Here is a 20,876-nt window from a genome sequence, read left to right as displayed (position 1 = left end):
CAAAAATGAGGGAGTTCCAGGATTTTGACCCAGTGACGGTGAAGGAACAGCGATGCATTTCCAAGTCAGCTTGATGAGATTGAATTTCTAAGAAAAAAGATGCCATCAATAACCCAAATCAGATGGTGACTGTGGTTTTCCTTAAAGAGCCTCCTCGTGAGGACATGCTAACGTACAGAGGGGCAGAGAACCAGTCATGCTCAGTGGCATCAATAGTGTGCAAACTGTATCTCAATGCTCACACGTGCACGGCTGCAGACACCATGAACTACTCTTGCAGAAGCAGCTTTTCATACGTGGTCTGTTTTGTCAGAATTTAACAAAAAAATCCCTGGAGAGCGGCACTGGGAACCAGCTTCAGGTGGCTTCATTTCAGGTAAAAAAAACAAGCCCTGATACCAGGTCTCCTTCAGGCCCTGTCACCCCTACCTCAGCTGTGATCCCCACCCCCACTTTCCTAATGCAACCCTGACAGAGGTTGATCATAACCCTCACCAGTCCTCCCACCAACAACCAATCATGATCAACCCTTCCTCCTACGTCCAAATCCTATCCTTGAGTTCCCAATCCCCCCCACCCGACAGATATCCTGATTCATCCTTCCCAACCGTTCCTTCTCCACCATAGCCTGTGATCCAAACCCATGACCTCAATTTTTCCCCACATGCTCCACCGTTGCATATCAGTGGAGGAAAGATCTTTGAGCTTGCTAAACATGCAAGCCCTGTTACGTTGCACACATGTTGGGCTTCAAGAACAGCGGTAAACCCTCATGAAAACATTTGTTAATTGTGACACACCACACATTTAACTTGCTAAAGAATCTCTGGTCATGATCTGCTTGAATGGTTAGGTTGGCTCCAATGACTGAACTACTCCAATGTTACTTGCACACTCACAGTTGTGCTTCTTACTCTGCTCCTACCTCATGTTGTCCTTGTTCATGCAGAAGTTTGCCTAAGTTGTATAAGCAGCTCGTTACTGAACTCCTGTGAGTGTGAGGATCTTTGAGGTTTTCATCTGAAATGTCAGCACAAATAACAAAAGTTCTCTTTGCTTCTTCTAACCTGCCCTGGTTCATTAAAATAATCCCAGTGTTCAAGTAGGCAGCTGCAAAAAAAAAGAAGAAAGAATAAACAACTGCCAGAAATGTTAATTAAGCACAAGGGATATGTTCCCTTTTTCCACGTATTACAGTGTCATTTGTCACAGAAGTCTGAAATTTCCACAGTTAACCATTGAAAAGGATGCTGTGGACTACAAGTAAGTTAATGTGCATATCAAATACAAAAATAATGGCCCCATTGTTGAAGCAGTCATACATTACAATTAAACAACTGAGATATAATGGCAGAGAATTTGCAAGACAAATCATTTGACGTAGCTAACAACTCTTACATAAACTGTGTTTTTGATAATTCACATGCATTTGATACTCTTGCTTATTTACATTTGCCAACCAGTATTTCTCAAACACTACAGACGAGTAACCTGTCCCTGGATTTAGCCAAATATACTTATTGTCTTTCGATGGAAATCCTTGGCTGTTTTGCATCTATGGATAAACCAGGAACTCTTTGCAACTGATAGGGAGGGTAAATCCATGCCCTTCTATTTTAAGGCAAAACCCATTGATGCACAATGCCATTGCAATATCAGATGAAATGCAAATTTCAAAATAAATACAGCTACCCAATTAGGAGTAGTCTGTGCCTGACCCTTGTCATTTTGACTTCAGTCTGGAGTTTTGAGCAGAAACATATGGAAGAATCAAACATCAATGCACCAGAACTATTTTCAAATAAATAAAATAATTGGCAACAAAAAAACATTTTTTGCTAATTGAGCAGAGACTGGAGTGTAATCAGTCTTTCATCACTGTTATGAAATCAAGTTTTCATCACTATTACTGCAAAAAGAAATAGCCATAAATTACCACTTTAACTGATTGACACTTTAATTGGTTCAGCGTTGACCAACTCACATTTGGTTTGTTTTAAATTAGTACCCCAAATCCGGAGAGCAGTGCCTTACTTCAAATGAAAAAAATGTATAACTAATTAGCTATTTTGAAAAGCAAAGAGCTATTTAATGTTTTCAACAAAGTTAAGTGGTTACTCACATGCCAGGGTGGGTCTGCTACCAATGGCCAATTTATAGTACTGTAGGGCCTCTGTGAACCGGTCATTTTCTTGTAAGAGCAGCCCTCTGATATTTAAAAAAAATGCAAAGTATTCACTCCAAAGACCAAGACATTACTGAAAAGAATGCTGAAACAAGGAGCATGTCACCTGGAGAAAGGCAGGATTAAAGACACAAATTGCATAACAGGTGCAAGGATGGCAAATATTCAAAATGGATGACAGCAGCGTTTCCTATTTTTCTCCCAACTGGGTTCTGAACTTCAACAACAGAAACACAGTTCCTGGTTACATCTGAAATGATTTTCCTCGAGAGAGTTTGGATAGCATATTCTTCTCCTGCCTCTGGATTGTCCCTCTTCCATCCACCCACCATGATAAATGATGCTTCTGATCAATGATCCCCAAAGTCTTATGACTGTGTTCTGTCTTAAAAGGCACAGGCCTCAGACAATTGGTTCACTTTACTTGAAATTTGCCTGCACCCACCCCACCCCCCCAACATTTCTTTATATGATTCTTTCCTTTTTTTAAAAAAAGATATTAGGCATCATGTGGTAAATGTACTTAAGATTTTTGAAGAATCACTTCAAGGTTGCCTCTGGATGATAGGGCAAGTATTGGAGATAAGCACAGAACTATCATGTAGCCTCAGTTTGATTCACCAATCCCTTTGCCAGATAAGATTCTCAGGGAAGTGAGTATAAAAACATTGTCAGGCTCTCCCATTTCTGCTAGCCCCAAGATATCATTTTAGCAGGTGCACTTTGGGCAACTTGGGATCCTGATCGAAGCAGGCAGAAGCTTCCATTGAGATTCAGAGGTTCTGGTCTTAGGACATTGTTGAGACTCCATGCACATTTAACAGGCAGAAACCAGGCATCATCAATGGGAATGAATATGCCAAGAAGTGGGCTGGCAGGCCTTATTTTGTTGGAGTCTCTTGGGGGTCAGAAAAATAATGAGGAAAAAATAAATCACAGATACAAATTACTTCTGCTTTCTTAGTGAAGAATTATTCAGGCCATCCTTACACTCAATGCAACATCGTTTCTGAATGGCCTGCCATTCTATAACATATCTTCTAATGGGCACTACAAGGATGCCATTCAGGAAAGATTTCCATTCAAGGGAAATAGAAGTCCTTCCTACAGATTTAAATAGCTGGATATTTTTAAATTTTTATTTATTTTGCAAGTATCTTTCTACATCCTTCTATAGTAGTCTTGTTTACAACACAGTCAATACTGATACAAAGGAACACTAAACCATTTTCTTATAGTTTCTTGCAACTTGTACTACAATATACAATGAACGACACATTACTTTAATTGCACAAAGTTCAAGTTCAACTATGTATGGAACAGCAGGGCTTCCTCTTGCTCAAATGCAAGCTCCGGAATCAAGCTGTCAAGTGGATTTGCAGCAAAAATGGGAAACAGTTGCTGGAAGTAAACTTTCAGCTTGCACCATCCTGTCATTGAGTAACACACAGCATTTGCTCCTTGTGCTCTTTGTCAAAGTCACCACAAGGACCTAAACAAATGCCAACAACCAAGACTAACTGGTGTTTGGACTGGACAAATTTAACATCAGGAGAGCTGAAGTCCACTTGTTTATTCTTGAGATGGAATGTCCATCTCCCAGCTGATGGAGAAACAGATATGACAGATCTATAAGGGAAATCAAGGACTCTGGGGATGAGACAAGAAACTAGAGACCAACAGCTTGATCAGCCACAGTTTTATTGAATGACTGAGCAGGCTTGAGGGGCCATGCTGCCTTCTCTTGCTGTACTGTATGTTCTTATCAACCATAAGAGACATTGGTTGAAAGAACACATGCTCATGCACACAGGGACCAATCTACACTGATTCCGGTTGTGATAAGGAGTACATTTCAGAAATGTCAGCTTGCCTGTTTTGACCTGACTGATGTACTGAACGTTTCCAGTGATGTTCCTGATTTTATTTCAGATTCCAAGCATTAATGAGGCTTTTATTTTGCTTTTTGTTTCCACCATGGTTGCCTTGAAGGACCAAGAACAGGTGCTGCTGGAAGTCTGCACCTTTATTTGACAGAATAACAATATGAACATTGTAGTATCTGCTCACATTGTGCTCAGGAGAATGGTAGGAATGTACTCTGATTTTAAGCTGCAGATGTTGGGAATCCGAAATAAAAACGGAAAATGCTGAAATGCTGAGCAGGTCAGGCAGCGTAATTAGTTGTGCTGCTTCAAGATGGCATCAGGAGTTCCAGATGTCTGCTGCTTTCCTGGTGCAGGGTCAAGCCCATACATTTTAGTTATCTATATGTTAACAAGTGACTCTTTTCCCTTGCGGGCAGGGGAGAGATAAGCACATTCTTCTGGGGACAAAGTTGCTACAAGGTGACACGTCTGATCATAACCCTGGATGCCTGAGAGCATCGTTTGCAAATAGCCAACCATAGTACCTCTATATTCCCTTACAACACAGAAGGCCATTCAACCCATCGAGTCTATGCGGGCTTGCAGAGCAATCCTATTCTCCCACTAATTTCCCCTGTAACCTACGGTCCCCATGTTCCCATCAATTCTAGCACCCACCCACCCACCCACGAGGGGCAATTTAAAATGGACAATTAACCTACAAACCATCATGCATTGGGGATGTGGGAGGAAACCAGAGCATTTGGAGGAAAGTCAGTAATGTCACAGTGACTGCACACAGACAGCACACGAGGTCAGGAGTGAACCCGGGTCACTGACTGTGTGAGGAAGCAGCTCCACTAGCTGAGCCACTGTGACACCTGGTGATGCTTCACAATTAGAGCTTGATAAAGTTCATTTGGGAATGGAGTTTCGGATTTTTCCTTCATTCATTTCCATCTAGACATCTCAGGCACGGCTTGCATTTATTGCTCATCTTTAGCTGTCCTTATCGGTAGGTCTGAAGTCAAATAGGGACCAGGTAAGGACAGCAGATGGGTTCTTACAACAATCCAACTGTTTTATAGTCATCGTTACTGAGACTAACTGCAGTTTCCTTTTTTAAGTTCCAAATTATTGACTGAAATGTTAAGTTGCCACAGTGGTAATTGAACTCAGGTCTGTGGATTTTTAGTCTAGCCCTCTGGACAACTACTTAAGTAATTTGACCACTGCACTAGCAGCAGACCCTCTATTTATCTCCATATTACACTCCAGTCTAAACCTAAGTGAGGATAGTGGTCATGACTGACTATTAATGGAAGGCTTATCAGTGATTTTGTGAAGCATCTGTTTAAAGGAAACACACTGGCAGAGCTGCTCCTAATTCCTGGCAGGATGGGGGTAGGGAGATGATGTAGTAACAGCGAGTCAGAGAAGTCCCACTAAAATCTTTAAAATAAATAAAAACTTACTTATTGTGAAAGGTTCTTGAAGTCTCTTCAAGGACAATTCCATGATAATAGAACAATCTAGACTGATACTACATGAAGAACAAAGGGAACTCTGCACCGTCCAAGATGTTGCCATTTGGATAAGATATTAAACTAAGGCCCTTTCCCTCTATTTCAGTGCTATTCAGTATGTTAATAAAAAAAATCATGGTCATGGTATTATTAGAAAAGGAACATGAATCAGTCTTATTGTTCCTAAGACTACTTGTTCATCAACATGTAATGTTGGATTATTCATTGGTATTTGCATTTTGGTTAAAAGTAATCCATTTCACAAAATAAGAACATGTCAGAAAGCTACAATAATGTGTTATATAAAGTTTTCTTTACTTTTTTTCATCAAAATGTATTTAAATCAAAATTAGGTCTGAATCTCTTTATCACGTTATTGAAAGTTTCCCAATGAAATTGTTCGCTAACTTGCTGAAGTCTAGTTCATATTGAGTTTGTTTACCTAACCAGGTTCCCGGTCAAGCTATACTTCAATATTTAAGTTGTTCTTAATTTCCTTTAAAATTATTTCTTGATTTTGTCTCTTTCCACCTTATAACCTCCTGAAATATATGTGTTCCCTTAATGTACTCTTGCGCATTCATGTATTTAATCAGTCCACCACTGACAGCCATTCCTTCAGCTGCTGGTGTCCAGAGCTCCTTCCTAAAATCTCTCAACCTTCCTACTATACTGGAGGTATGTTAGCAAAATGGTTAACCTACTGGACCATGATTTCAGAGTCCCAACTTTGAAGTCAATCTCATTTTGGTAATTAGAGAATTTAAACTGAAGTAATTAAACTAAACCTGAAATTTTAAAAATCTAGTCTCAGTACCAGTAGGCATGAAACGACCACACTTCACTGGTTCACTAACGTTCTTCAGTTAATCTGCCATCCTCACCTGGTCTGGCCTACATGTGACCCTGGACTCACTAATGCTGTTGAGTCTTAACTGCCTCCTAAATTAAGGGACAATTTGGTACAGACAACAAATGACAACATTGCCAATGGCAACACCATCCCATGAATAAATTAACAAGTCCCTTTCCTACTGTAAGATGGTCCTTAAATGATGTCAGCTATCCTAATAACTATTAATGTATGTTGCCACCAATTGTCTTCATTTTGATACTGCTCCCGTAAGGTACATTGGAACATTTTTGATGCATTAATGGTACTCTGTAAATGAAAGATGTTGCTGTATATGAAAAAAAATGCCAATGCACAACATATGGAGGTGAGTTTGTATATTTTCTTAATAAAAGTGCTGACATATATTTTGAGTTTTGTCACATATTCACCAAGGGAAACAGTTTATAGAACAGAAGTGAACATGAGCTGATTGTTGTCACATTAAACCATCACTATATTCAGAGTTCAACAGTATTTAGTGTGGTGGGATTTGTGTATTGCAGTTTCAATGTTTACAGTGGCACAAAGGTTAGTTTGGCTTCTGCAAAAATGCCTTTACATTGTACTAATTACACTTTAATATGAGCAAGGAACTTCTTGGAATATCTACATGCATTAGACTGAAGCCCATGGGCTGTTGTGACTATACTTATAAGTAAAACGTCAGAAACAGGAGTAGGACTAGGCCAATCTGTCCCTTGAGCCTGCTCCACCATGATTATGGTTGCTCTAGACTCAGATCTACATGACTTTCCTGCTGCCTCCCCATACCCCTTGACACTCAAATGTCTGGCAATCTTGCAGCATCTGTGGAAAAAAGCAGACAGTCAACATTTCGGGTCAGGACCCTTCCTCAGGACAGAAGATCGGAAAAGGGGAAGCCCAATATATAGGAGGGAAAAGCAGAGCAGTGATAGGTGGACAAAAGAGGGGAGGCGGGGTGGGCACAGGGTGGTGATAGGTAGATGCAGGTAAGAGATAGTGATAAGCAGGTGTGGGGGAGGTGGGGAGACCAGATCCACCAGGGGATGGGTCTGACTTCCCCTCCGACTGTGGTCGAGAGAGCTCGCACCTGCATCTCTGCCATTTCCCGCACCTCCGGTCTCACCCCCACCCTTCCCAGGCCCAACAGGGATCGGATCCCCCTTGTCCTCACATTTCATCCCACCAGCCTACGTACCCAACACATCATTCTCTGCCACTTCCGCCATCTCCAACGGGACCCCACTAGCAAACATACCTTCCCCTCCCCACCCCTTTCTGCCTTTCGCAGGGACCGCTCTCTCCACAATTCTCTAGTTCACTCCTCCCTCTCGACCCATCCCGCTCCCACCCCGGGAACTTTCCACTGCCCCCGCCCCCATCCCTCGGTGGGTCTGCTCTCCCCACCTCCCCCGTACCTGCCTATCACTGTCTCTTGCCTGCATCTACTTATCACCACCTTGTGCCCACCCCGCCTCCCCTCTTTTGTCCACCTATCACTGCTCTGCTTTCCCCTCCTATATATTGGGCTTCCCTTTTTCCTATCTTCAGTCCTGAAGAAGAGTCCTGACCTGAAACATTGACTGCCTGCTTTTCTCCATGAATGCTGCCTGACCTGCTGAGTTCCTCCGGCATCATAGTGTTTTTCATCTAGATTCCAGCAGCTGCAGTCCTTTGTTTCTCTGTCTGGCAAATTTCACCACAAATATATTCAATTCCAAAGAGTCTTAACTTCTGAGAAAAGAAAATCCTCCTCACTTCCATCTTAAACAGATGATGCCTTATTCTGAAACTATGCCCTCTAGTTCTAGATAACCCCTATAGGAGAAATATCCTCTTAGCATCCATTGTGTCAATCTCCCCAGAATCTCATTCTTCGAAACTCCACTGAGTGCAGGCTCAACCTTTCATCATACATCAAACCTTGGAATTTGGAGGTGACCTAGGAATCAACCTAGTGATTAACCTTTAGGATGATCTATAACTGTTCAACATTATGAAGCCTATAGCATGACATGTCTATGAATATATCGCTCATAACTTGATATTTGAGCATGTATGGGTAGGAAACTAATAACCTCATTAATATCTACTGACTTCAAGAGGTCCACAAATTGATAAGATTTCAAAAAGAGAATTGAGAACTTGTAGAGTCAAGAATGGCTAACCAAAGCCAGAAAGGAAAGCAGAGTCTATAGATGGTGGGAAAAGTGTTCACAGGCACAGATGCAAATCCCTAAAATCAACAGGGTGAGACGTGTTTATACACAAAGAACAGAACTGACTCTTCAAAGTAATGGTAAAGAATGGTCATCACACAGAAAGAACTGGGAGGAACTCATCAGGTCAGGCAGCATCTATGGAGGGAAATGAACAGTTGACATTTCAGGTTCAGGCCTTTCATCTGATTATATAGGTTATATGGATTCTTGGAGCAAGATGCCAATGTTCATGGTCAGAGGGATGAGATGTATTATTATCAGATGTATTTATTATCACTGTTGACAAGCAGGGGAGGCGCCTCCAGGCAGGAGAGTCTGCAATTCTGGTATGTAAAGTTACTGTAAGTCAGGACTGTGTCCTCTAATTACTTCAGCAACCCTCACATCTTATTGACTGCTGATATAATATACTGTAAACATCAGAAAATCAGTACAAGGATTACTCAAATTTGTGTTCAGAGCTTTTCCACAGCAACACTATTTCAACATGATAATACATTATTTATTGTTCATTTATCATTCAAAACAGAAAGATGTGTTACTGCACTAATTATAATAAAAATGCAATAATGGTAACTACAAATTTCTGAATAGGTATTTAAAGAAATGATTTGTTCCATAGAACATTGCAGCAAGGTGCTATCACTGCAACTTAACTTGGCTTCAATAATTAATACAGCAATTAACTGTTAATGTGAGTAAGTAGTCAAAATATGAAACTTGCTACTTCCTGAAATAGTTGGGGCAAATAACATGGATGTACTTAAGGGGCAGTTAGACAAATACAGGAGAAAAAAAATTGAATCAGCTTAAGTAGAATGGGAGGAGGTTTATTGAACCAGTAAGTCACTGCTGTAAACTCTGTAATTTCTCCATACTTTAATTATTCCATTAATTAAATTTCATTGGAATGCAGTAACCATATCACTAATTTACCAGGGAACAAAAGTATAGCGCAAATAAAGTTAATGACGTGTCAATAGTTCAATTTAATAATGTTGTGATTAAGTACCTGGTTAATTCTATCCATGATTTGAAACACTAATCAAGCTGCATTTTATAATGATGGGAGTTGGCGGGAGCTCTTAATCTACAAACAGCAGTTTCTCATGCAATTTTGCTGTAGTTTCTTGGTATTAATCCTGTCTTCATTCACCAAGGGTACAATACAATATCTAGATTTGTTTTTAAAGAAATATAATCTGTTATGAGTTTCCACAATTCATAAATAGAAGATGATGTCATTTAAGCAGCTCCACACAACTAATAGATAATTCCAATTCCTTTAGGAAGCTAACAGTAATTATGCCCTGCACGACTGTTTTTATTTTACATGGTTTAAATGCACATTCGTTTATTCACATTTCTTCTCATCATAGTTGAAAACCTACAATTTACACCAAGGATCAACAATGCCCACAAAATACATAATACTGGAAAAATTACAAATGACATGCATTCTCTTTTGAGATTATAATATGGTTTGAGTGGAGACAGATTAATTTTAATTCTAGGATTCTGTAGATCTGAGAACATTCCTGATATAATTTATAGAACAAACTGTGAAAAGCCAAAGTATTTTAAGTATACAGTCAGTGCAAAGGGCTACAAATGATTAATATCTTCAAACTGATATCCAGGAGCAAATAGTACTGTTGCTATGGCAGTGCAAATATTGAAAGTCATATACTTCTAATTGACCCGAATTGCTTGGATCCATTTTAAGCTCAAAGGCAGATGGGCTTGTAGTTAGATAATCCAGGAAAATAAGTTTTCCATGAGTCCTGTCATAGGTTATGGTGGTACATGGGGAGATTTATAGTTTGTATCATGCGGAGATAAGAGACCAGGAGAGAGATCAGAAAACTCAGATGAGATGAGTGGCCACCTCCTTGAGGTGCTGATGAATGAGGGAGCAATAACAAAAACTAGGTATGGATGGGGCAGAGGAGATCATGGTTCAGGGGAATATACCCTATTACAATGGGAAAAAAGTGAGGAGAGGCAGAAACAGATAAAGTGGAACAAGGAAAAAACATCCTCCCCCAAGCTATGAAAACGTGTGTGTGTGTACGTGGATATGCATGCATGTGGTGTGTGCATGAGCACACCTTCACAAAATTGAGTGAGTGAATGAATACAAGTGTGTTTCTGTGTGCGCATGTGTGAGTATGCTTGAGCTTATGGATGTGTGCTGGTGTATTCCGATCCACCAGCACTCATCCTACTGAAAGTAGGTCAGTCTAAATCACTGTGCTGACACAAGAGACTGCAGATGCTGGAATTGTGAGCAACACACAAAAAGCTGGAGCAACTCAGCAGGTCAGGCAGCATCTACGGAAGGAAATGGATAGTCGACGTTTTGGGTCAAGACCCTTCAACTGGACAAATCATTGTGTTCCCCGATCATGACCAATACCTCACAGGCAGATGAAAAGAAGCAATTTTAATGGAAGACATAACAAACAAATTTTGAATTTTCAGCTCCTTGGCATGGAATACTTAGGTTCAGCAAGGACATATACAGTTATCTTGGCTTATGGCTGTTTTAATACACAAAACCAAAGTAAATAAGTTCAGATGTCACATTGCTCTGTAGCTCAAACTCAGAGCACAACCTTGCTTGGTCATGCTACCAAATCCTTATTGTGATTCCTAACAGTTGATATTGTCCAGTAGAGACCGGCTTATTTTGTCCTTATAAAAACTATAATATAATTTCATTGATTGTTGCTGTTCACATCCACATAATTATTAAAAGCAGATAGAATGGACGTAACAGAAAATGGAAGACGACTTGGAAAAAAAATTTTCCCTAACAGAATTTAATGAAATGACCAGTTTTAGATTTATTTTCTATGTATTTATATAACACATTAAGGAAGCCAATGGAGGAGAACATGGATTTGAAAGAGGTGCTGACATTGCGCAACACATAAATCAATATTAGGGAGGTTTTTTTATGCCAAGGAGGCATGAGGTTTCTCAGTTGCTGACTAACGTGTTGTACAATTCCAGGACTTTTTTTAATTCACTCAAAGTGAAATGTGATCATATTTGCAGGCAACCATTGGCACATATACTGAGTTCTTACAGACTCTGCCTGGCTGTCCTGAAGAGAAGCCCATGGTACATGTTGGCCTGAATCATTACAGAACAAGGAACACTGAGCAACTGCAGCAGGAGCACATGCTTAGTGACAGATCCCCACCTAACTAAGGAGCGTTTGTTACAGAATGCATCTCGTGATAAAAGGATTAAGGATCTCCTATACATTTTTTCTTTGCTCACTGCAAACTTACTTTCACAGATTGTACCAATGCTCTTAATGCAGCTTAAGCCGCAAAAGTGCTGTGTGCAAAACTTAAGCGACATTTGAGATTTTAATAAGCTATTAATGTGGTTGAAACTTGTTTCTGTTTAGGAAAGTAATGAAGAAATGCTGCTTTCTGAGCAGGATGGGGAACAGGATTAATTAAACACTGCTACAGCGATTCATTGTACCAGTAAACAATATCTGTGTCACACAAATAGATCAATAGTGCCTTTCATTGAAACTTTTATAATTGACCTGGTTAGGAAAAAGGCCAGCTGTTGAGTCATGCATACTTACAAATTATAAAGCATATCAGCCATGTTGCTGCGATAGTACAAGGCATTTCTATAGGCCTTTTCAGCTTCCAAAACTTTCCCTTGGCTTTTCAGAACATTCCCAAGGTTACCCCACGCTGCCAGGAAAAGAAAGCAGTTGTTCAAGTTGTTGCTAGAATTTGTTCAAACGAGACACTTCATCTTAACATCAAGATCCATTTTTTAATATCAAAATGTGATTACCTTTAGCTGGATTCACCTTTATCCCTGATCTATATAACATTTCCTCATCATGCCAGTCTCTGTTCCTTGATATGGTTTTCGACCCATATAAAATCACTAAAGCAACGGCTGCATATAAAACCAAGCTCTTAAAGATTTTCTTCTTCATTCTGAGAGAAAGGGTCCTTATGCCCAATGTTACTAGTAAACAGAATCCCATGCTTGGAATGTAAAGGATTCGCTCTGCTATCACAAAACCAACGTAAAAGAAAAGATTAGTAGCGGGCAGGAATGGTACTATTAGCAGTGATAAAGAGAAAATTAATATGCTCTGAACTGCTGGTAGTCCCTGAATTAAATCATTCTTTAAAAAATGGTCAGTTCGTTGTACAAAATAAAAACCCTGTTCGTTGTTCCCATGCTCCATTGCTGAGTGGCAGCTGTGCCCATTTGTATTCTGTTTACCATTCATCACTGTTTTCCCATTGCAAACCCTGTCTTTTGGAGAACCCTTCAGGCTGGTATGGATGAGGAGCAGCAATCCGACAAACAATGCTAAAGTGTGCAGGTTCCTCCAATCACCGACCGTTCTTATCAATGGCACAGCGTCCATTGACCAATCAAAACTCATAGTGTCAGGGCACAGCAGGAGCCAGAGATTTGCTGCTGGCAAGTAATGAAACGTCAAAGTGCGTGTCAGCAGACTGTCTGAGTCTGCTGCTGGGTTATCAGAATTGGAGAAGCTTGGTGGCTTGTTACCCATCCAGTATAAGCGAAGTCCTAGTAAAGTGGCACCCCAGATAGCCAATAGTCCCAATCTTATCAAAAGGGAAGCCAGCTGCCTCTAAAAGAGAAAAGAAAAAAATAATGTAGTTAGGAGAGAAAATACATCAATGAAAGATTCAAGCAATATTCATATATTTGCCACTCTGAGGTAGGAATCCACAAGCAAACTCTAAAACCTATGCTCATGTTGAAACAGCTTACTGAACTAAGCTGCAGAGATGCAGATGTTGGAGGAAACCAGAGTTAAGTTGATACTGCACTGCAGTGCCTGGTTATAAAACTGCATTGTGCTCCATGAAAATCAATTTTGGGTGACCTTAAAACTGATAGAAAGCCAGATTGGAGAACTTCAAAAATAGCATCCTTCAATAAAACATTGAAAAGACTATTAAAATATGAATTTTAATTCATCAATAAGTAAAACTACAAATGCTGCAAATCTGAAATAAAATCAGTAATTGTTGGAAGGACATAGGGTAATTATTCATATCTATAAACTAAAATTTTGACGATCAACAATAGAAAGCAAATGAGTTAAAAGAAAAAATATTAATAAGACAATATATTAAATATTAAGGAAAATACTTTCTTTAAAGTTAGCTTCATTTTTATTCTACAAATAAATCTAATGACTTAATTTTATGTACTTTGTACTGTCTGTAACTTGTAACATTGACCTTTTCTTGACATGATTCTAGTTAATTACATGCAACTTCATAAATAGTGACTGCTAGATATATATAGCTAAATGTGCATTGGAGGAAATCAGCCACACCAGACTCAACTTCTCCCAGACCATATGAATGCAGAGGCCCTAACTCTCTTCTCATGCTGAGATGCACTCACAAAACATCTTTGATGTCAGAGACAGAAACAGGCCCTTCAGCCCATCGCATCCATGCTGACCAAGGTGCCCACCCAGCATTTTAGTCCATCTAAAATGTCTAAGTCAGATTTAGAGGGATATGAGCTAGTTGCCCACATTTAGCCCACATTCAGCCCACATTCCTCTAAATCTGAATTAGGCCTGGTGATCTACCTCCAGAAAATAGATTTTACACAAAAGATTTTCTTCAAGAAATCAATCCCATCCCAAAGACTTCTCCAATACACTGTGCTTTGTAAATCAAATTGGAAGGTGAAATAATACAAAGGATAAATTGTCTGATATAGTGTTGTTAGAAGCAACAATTCGTTCTGTTAAGAATATAATTTTTTTTAAAAAATGATCCATCACAAATACCTGACAAGCTATTTCTAAACACCAGTTTAAATTCAAAATATTGATGGCATTTTTGTGCTAATTTTCATCTGTAGTAATTTGAATTGGATTAATTTCCACCTCCCTATTAACCAGGGTCACTGTTTGATAATCAAGTACATTAAGCAAGCAGAAACAAAATGAAGATATCCCTCCGCTTCAAAAAATAATCAAGCAATTAGCACTGCTGCCTCATAGCTCCAGGGACTCAAGTTCAATCCTGATCTCTGGTGCTCTCTGTGTGGAGTTTGCAGAATTTCTGTTTTTGGGTGGGTTTCCTTTGGGGTCTCTGGTTTCCTTCGGCATCCAGATTTGTTGATTGGCAGGTTAATTGGCCATTGTAAATTGCCTCTGGTATAGGTGGGTGGTAGAGGAGTCAGGGTGCAAGGCAGGGCAGGGGAATTTGAGAGAGAATAGTATACGAGGAAATAAGTGGGAGAAGTGGATTACCCTGACAGCTTGCATGGACTCGGTGAGCCGTGAGAAATATTAGTGGGTATGATATTCCATCGTCGTGGTGGTGGCTATACCTCGAGGTCGAGGATGATGGTCTTCATTCCGTTGATCTATTTATGGGCTCTCAAGTGGCTTATGAGTCCAATCTTGGCTCTGAAGATTAAGCCCACAGAGTGAAGATGCCTGTGCGTGTATTTGTTTAATGTGTACTTGATGTTGCACTACAAAAAGCACACAATACTTCACAAATCAACCAACTGATTCCAATGGCATGGAAACCACGATGATTGGAGCTGATGGATTTGTTGCAGCCTTCATAGCTGTTGAGTTCAAAATAACTTTGTCCACCTGTTCCACCATTGAGGTCTTGGTTGGATCGTTCTTTGTCAGGGACCTCGCCATCGACCTTACCACCATGGGTGACCCTACCAGGAGCATAGTTCCAGAGGGCATCGCTCTTGGGATCTCAGGACCACACAAGTTTCTCCACAACGACAAGGTGGCAATCCACGGAGAAGGTATGATATTATAAAATGAATGATAGCAAATCTATAGCCACTTATCCAACTCTGCTTTCTATTGAGAGGAATGGAACAGGGTATCAGGATGGGTATAATGAGAGTTTGTGATTCAATATTACCCACTTTGCACTGATGTTAAAGATCAATTTCTACCCCATTGCTGCAATCACAGAAACCTTCAAACCTTTCATCCTTGCAAAAATTCTATTCTAGGCGCTGTCTGCATTGTAATTAATCATTAGGTTGATGGCAATGATTATTTACATCTTCTAATTTAAAATGATTGGTACAGCTGTGAGATCTTCATATGTGCAGTATTTTCTTTGCAATCTGTATTTAAATATCTCACAAGAAAATTGCAAGTGATTGCCTCTTTGATTAGAAAAGCAAATCATTGAGGTGGATTTTACATAATGGATGCACGCAGAAGTAGATTAGCTCCCCTGAAAGAACACTGGGTTTTTTAGGATTTTGAATGGGTTGTTGGGGGGGGGGGGGTGTTGGAGGGGAATAATTATAATTATACATGGAAGTATTTGCAGGGACATAGGGAAATTTGCCCCATGAGGCCTGTCTGCTTCAGCTGTGTGGATAGACAAAACTGGGAACAACACAGATCCTTCATCTGAACACATGGCAGCAGTCAATGCAACTCAGTAGCTGGCAATCTATAGATGGGGTAATTATCTTGCCAGAATAAATCTAAATCAGCCTTGTCAGTACAAATAAATAATGCTGAGGAATTAATAGTGTAACTTCTCTTTGCAGTACTAAGAATTCTTGTGAAGTTACCGCTTCTTAAAATTGAATGACCATCCCTGCTGTAGATCTGTGCAAGCTGGAACAGTTGACAGAAATTGTACAATTAAAACTATTTGCAATTGCTGATTTTAATAAATCATCATTTATTAATATTTCTGCTTCTACTTTAGAACTTACGAGTACATGCACAGGAGAACTATTTAGATTACGTATAACTGCATAGGACAAGATAGGTTGCACCTTCATCTCTGCTATTGATCATATGGTCATATTACTTTATATTAACCCCTCAAATGGTGCGTCACTTACTAATTTTAAGTTCTTTTCATTTTACTTAATTGAAAAACCAAGTTTTCTTTCTGATGACAGTCAGGAAATGACTTGTCAGCCACAGCTTGTACTTGGAACATTCACAATAACGTATAATAATTTATCTTGTTCATGAAAACCAACAGCGATGTATCTGATTCATAAAGGCCAAGTGTAAAAATAGAGCAAACGATATACAAAGCTCAATTTGAATAACTTGACAAAGCCAGATCTAAACCAAATGTTGGTCATTTCAGGCCTCAGTAATAGTGAGTCTTTTGTATATTGTCTTGGAATGCAAATTTCCATGATGATATACACAACTTTTAATACATAAACTTTTGTTTATCTTGTATTTATGCAACTGGAACTCTCATGAAACTGGCAAAAATTTCAAGGGATATGAAGGTTTTGACTTCAACTCATAAATGTTCTGTTGAACCTGATGAAATGCCATTAGAGTAGTCAGAACACAGCAAATAAATTGCACTGCCCCTTTGATATTCAGAATTAAGTGATTTTAATGTAAGCAGTAGCCTAGCCCAGCATAGGCTATGCATAAAAGTCTATGCACAGCCTACACAAGATTGTTTTATTTTTATGAAAATAAGTTCAAACAGTGAATTTTATTTTCAAGTCTTATGGTAAATGTGTAAAGATATTTTTTAGTTTATTTATACATTAGGGCAGTGCAGTTGTAGGCCAATTAGTCGCAATAATCTCTTTGAAGATTTGGCACCATGTGATGGTGAGTATATAGTCGTGCATTTGATTTATTTTTGCTGCATTTTACATTAATACTCTTAATCTTAAAATAGAGAATTGCAGTGTAAAACATTGTTATTTCAAAGGGTAAGGAGAGCTTATACAGTTCAACAATTCATTTGAAGGTTATGCATAGAATACCACTGTATAATGCACAGTGGTACTCTATGCATAACTACCCCATGCAACTGGAATAGTTATGCAACCAGTATCAGCACTTCCCCCCCCCCCCCACCCCTCATATTTCCCATATATTTCTGAGTTAGCTCTCATCTTGATATGCTGATAATAATTTGGAATAAACCAAACAAAAAGAATGCACAGCAATCAATTTTACATTCTTGCTTATCTGCTCCATTTCTATAAGTAACATTTCATCATGAGAATATAAATAGGTCTCAGAATATGCCATTGGACTTATCAAACTTGCTTTGTCACTCAATGAAATCATGCTAAACTTCATACTATCCAACTATTCAGAAATCTTAATGTTTCAGCATGTGCCTCACTGAGTACTGATTCTCACACTCCCTTTACCAGGCCCTAGTCCCCATCTCCCTTTAACACACGAAGGCAATGGTTCCTGTGCTCCCTTTCATTCACTGGGGCTTCGGTTTCTGTGATCCCTTTAAACTTAACAGGGAACCAGTTCCCACATTCCCTTGAAACTCACCTGTTTCTGTTTCCCATACTTCCTTGAAACTCGTCTGATTCCATTTCCCAAGCTCTCTTGAAATTTACTGGGCTTTTGTTTATCACATTGCCTTTAAACTTATTTGGGTCACTGGAAAATTTATCATTCTATCCTGTAACATCTAAAAGTGAATTAAAAGTGTGTTGGGAGTATTAATAGGAATAACATTCAATAGTCTAAAAAGTCTACTGGTCCAGCACCACCAAAGCATTAAACATGCCAAATTAACTGTCTTTTATTGTATTCATGCGTACCAAATGTTTATATGCCCACCATGTTTATATGCCCACCATGAAACAAAACCCTCTGATACATAAGAACGGAATTCCTTTCTCACCTCCTCCAACTTTTCCGCTTTTCCCTCTTGCAAGGACTGATCTTTAACAGCATCTCCTAAACCTTTTTGATTTTTAATTACCTTAAAGCAAGCATTGGGCACAGCTTCCTTCCTTTTCTTCAAAAGGGCACAATTAGATATCACTGGTTTACTCTCAGGAAACTCAACTACCTCACTCAACTCAAACACTTCCTTCTCCAAATAATAGTCAACTATCATTCTATGAATAACTGCTTTTCTCATAGACTGCTTTACTTCTGGAGGGTTTAGCTTCGTAGCAATCTTTATCAGATCATCCTTTCTCGCCACCTCCAATCCCTGTAGGGTTGATGACTCCAAAAATGCCTTAATATCCATTGCTGCTGGTTTCCACACACACAAGCCAATTAAAAAGAATTTATCAGACCTCCCTCAAAAATCTTTGGATTGAATCCCGAACAAATCTCGTCAATCTGGGGAACGATCCCAGACGACACTCATTAATCTTGGAGTTGGAAGATTGTGGGTTGTCATCCACTCTAGAAACCTGAACACAAAATTTAGTGAAGAACTGAAGGAATCCTACGTTTATGAAGATGCTGTTCTTTCGATGAAATGTTTAACCAAGGTCCTGTTTGTTCCAAAATATTCTAATTAATATTTAATAATTATCCAGTGTTCTAAATGTAGATTATCTGGTCATTATCACCAAACTCTTTGTGGTAGACGGCTATGCGCAAACTGACTTTTTTTTCACCTTTTAATGTATTTTACAGTTAATGAAATCAGAATAATTCATTAACTGCAAAGCAGATTAGAATGTCCCAAAGCCCTGCAAGTGGCGACAGAATGGATATCTGCCCTTCTTTCTTGTTCAATCCCTTTGCAAACATAACTTTTTCCAACCTAATTGCTAGCTGCATCTTTGTGATCTACCTATAATTAATCCCTAAATCCTTCTGAATGCCAAAATGTACTAGTCTTTCACCATTGAAAACATTTTTTTCATTTTCTCGTTTCCTACCAAAGTTGTTAATTTCACATTTCCTTTCGTTATCCTCCACTTTCTTGGCTAAACATTAATTGGTTTATAAACAACGGCAAGGTGCTGCATCCTTCTCACGGCTTAATTTCCCATTTAACTCAGTATCAGCATCAATCATGAACACTTTATATTCAAAATTTACATCAGGATCATTGATATAGATTGTAAATCTGAGGCCCATACACAGTTCCTTGTGGCATTCTTCTAGCTATACTGTACTATACCAGGACTGATCGCCATCTCTACTCATTTTTTCTGTTCATTGACCAATTTTCATCCATGCTATTAACTCCATTTGCATTGAATCTTAAATCTGTGTGATAACCCCTTATGTGCCTTGTGAAAGTCCAAATACATCTTCTAATTCCTACCCATCTACCCAGTTAGATAAGAATTCTAATAAACCTTCAAAGATATTTTTTTTTCTTAAAAATACGTGTTCTTCGTCTACTTGTGATATTTGAAGTTTCCTGTGACCACATCCTTAATGAGAGGGTTCAGCAATTTTTCTACTACTGATGCCAACTCAACTGGTCTATAGTACCTTATTTTCTTTCTTCCTCCTATCTTGAACAACACAGTTATGTTTACCGCCTTACAGCCCATGCGGATTGATTTAAAATCTAGGAAATTCTGGTAAGATAAAAACCAATTCCTCCACTTACTTTGAATCATGACGTTTAAATTCTAAGGTCAAGGCTATCAGAGCCAGGGAATTTATATACTTTTGTTCTTCCAGTTTTATTTAGATTTCTCAAGTTTATTTTAAACAAACTTTAATCACTTTAAGCTACTCATTAGCCAACTCCCATGTGCCTTTTATTGTGAAAACATTAATAAACTTTACAAGATCAATGAACTTAATTATAATTTCTCCTTTCTTTGCATCCAAGGGATCCATTTTTGCTTTTACTGATCTCTTCCTTTTTATATCCTTGTCATAGAATTTGCAATCTGCTCTTTATATTTCTTTTCAGTGTATTTAATTTTCAATTTCTTGAATACCTTGTGCTAGGATTCAAAACCCACCCATTCTTCAAGCTAACCACATTTAATAATATTGTGACATTCCCTTGTAACTTAATACCATCTTTAACATGTGTAATTAGCAATGGCTGTACCACATTTCCGGTGGAGATGTTATTTGTCAAGGGAATATATATGGAGTGAGAATTTGGAACTCGTTTTTGAATGTTTTCCAGTGATCACTAGCAAGAATTTTCATCTTTAGTTCATCACATCTATAGTTCACTCTGATGTGAACACATATTGAGCTGAATCATGCTGCTAGCTGCACAGCATGTTCAATCAAACATTGAAGACCAAGGCAAGCTGGAGGTCAGATGCTTGCACGTCAGACCTCCTGCTCTGCCATGAGATTCACCGCTGAGTTTCAGGTGGAGCAATGATATGGTGAGGAGAGGGTAGGTAGGCAGTGCGCCAGATCCAGAATGACACACACCAAAGTGG

General features: G+C 39.0%; 1 protein-coding gene across 2 annotated transcripts in view; it reads right to left on the bottom strand.

The window, feature by feature from the left end:
• LOC127578303 (protein O-mannosyl-transferase TMTC2-like) overlaps positions 1 to 20,876 on the bottom strand; it is a 149,020-nt gene that overhangs the window by 43,271 nt on the left and 84,873 nt on the right. The window contains exons 3-6 of one of the 2 annotated variants that reach the window (XM_052030173.1): positions 12,513 to 13,335; positions 12,292 to 12,406; positions 2,123 to 2,208; positions 926 to 1,110 (exon numbers count right to left, since the gene is read on the bottom strand). In XM_052030173.1, the coding sequence (XP_051886133.1) occupies positions 926 to 1,110; positions 2,123 to 2,208; positions 12,292 to 12,406; positions 12,513 to 13,335 (1,209 nt within the window). The remainder of the gene's footprint in view (positions 1 to 925; positions 1,111 to 2,122; positions 2,209 to 12,291; positions 12,407 to 12,512; positions 13,336 to 20,876) is intronic. The other variant, XM_052030174.1, reaches the window with a different exon arrangement.

The sequence above is a fragment of the Pristis pectinata genome, chromosome 15, assembly GCF_009764475.1.
Source record: "Pristis pectinata isolate sPriPec2 chromosome 15, sPriPec2.1.pri, whole genome shotgun sequence".
Lineage (NCBI taxonomy): Eukaryota > Metazoa > Chordata > Chondrichthyes > Rhinopristiformes > Pristidae > Pristis > Pristis pectinata.
This window is presented reverse-complemented; position numbering and strand designations above follow the sequence as displayed.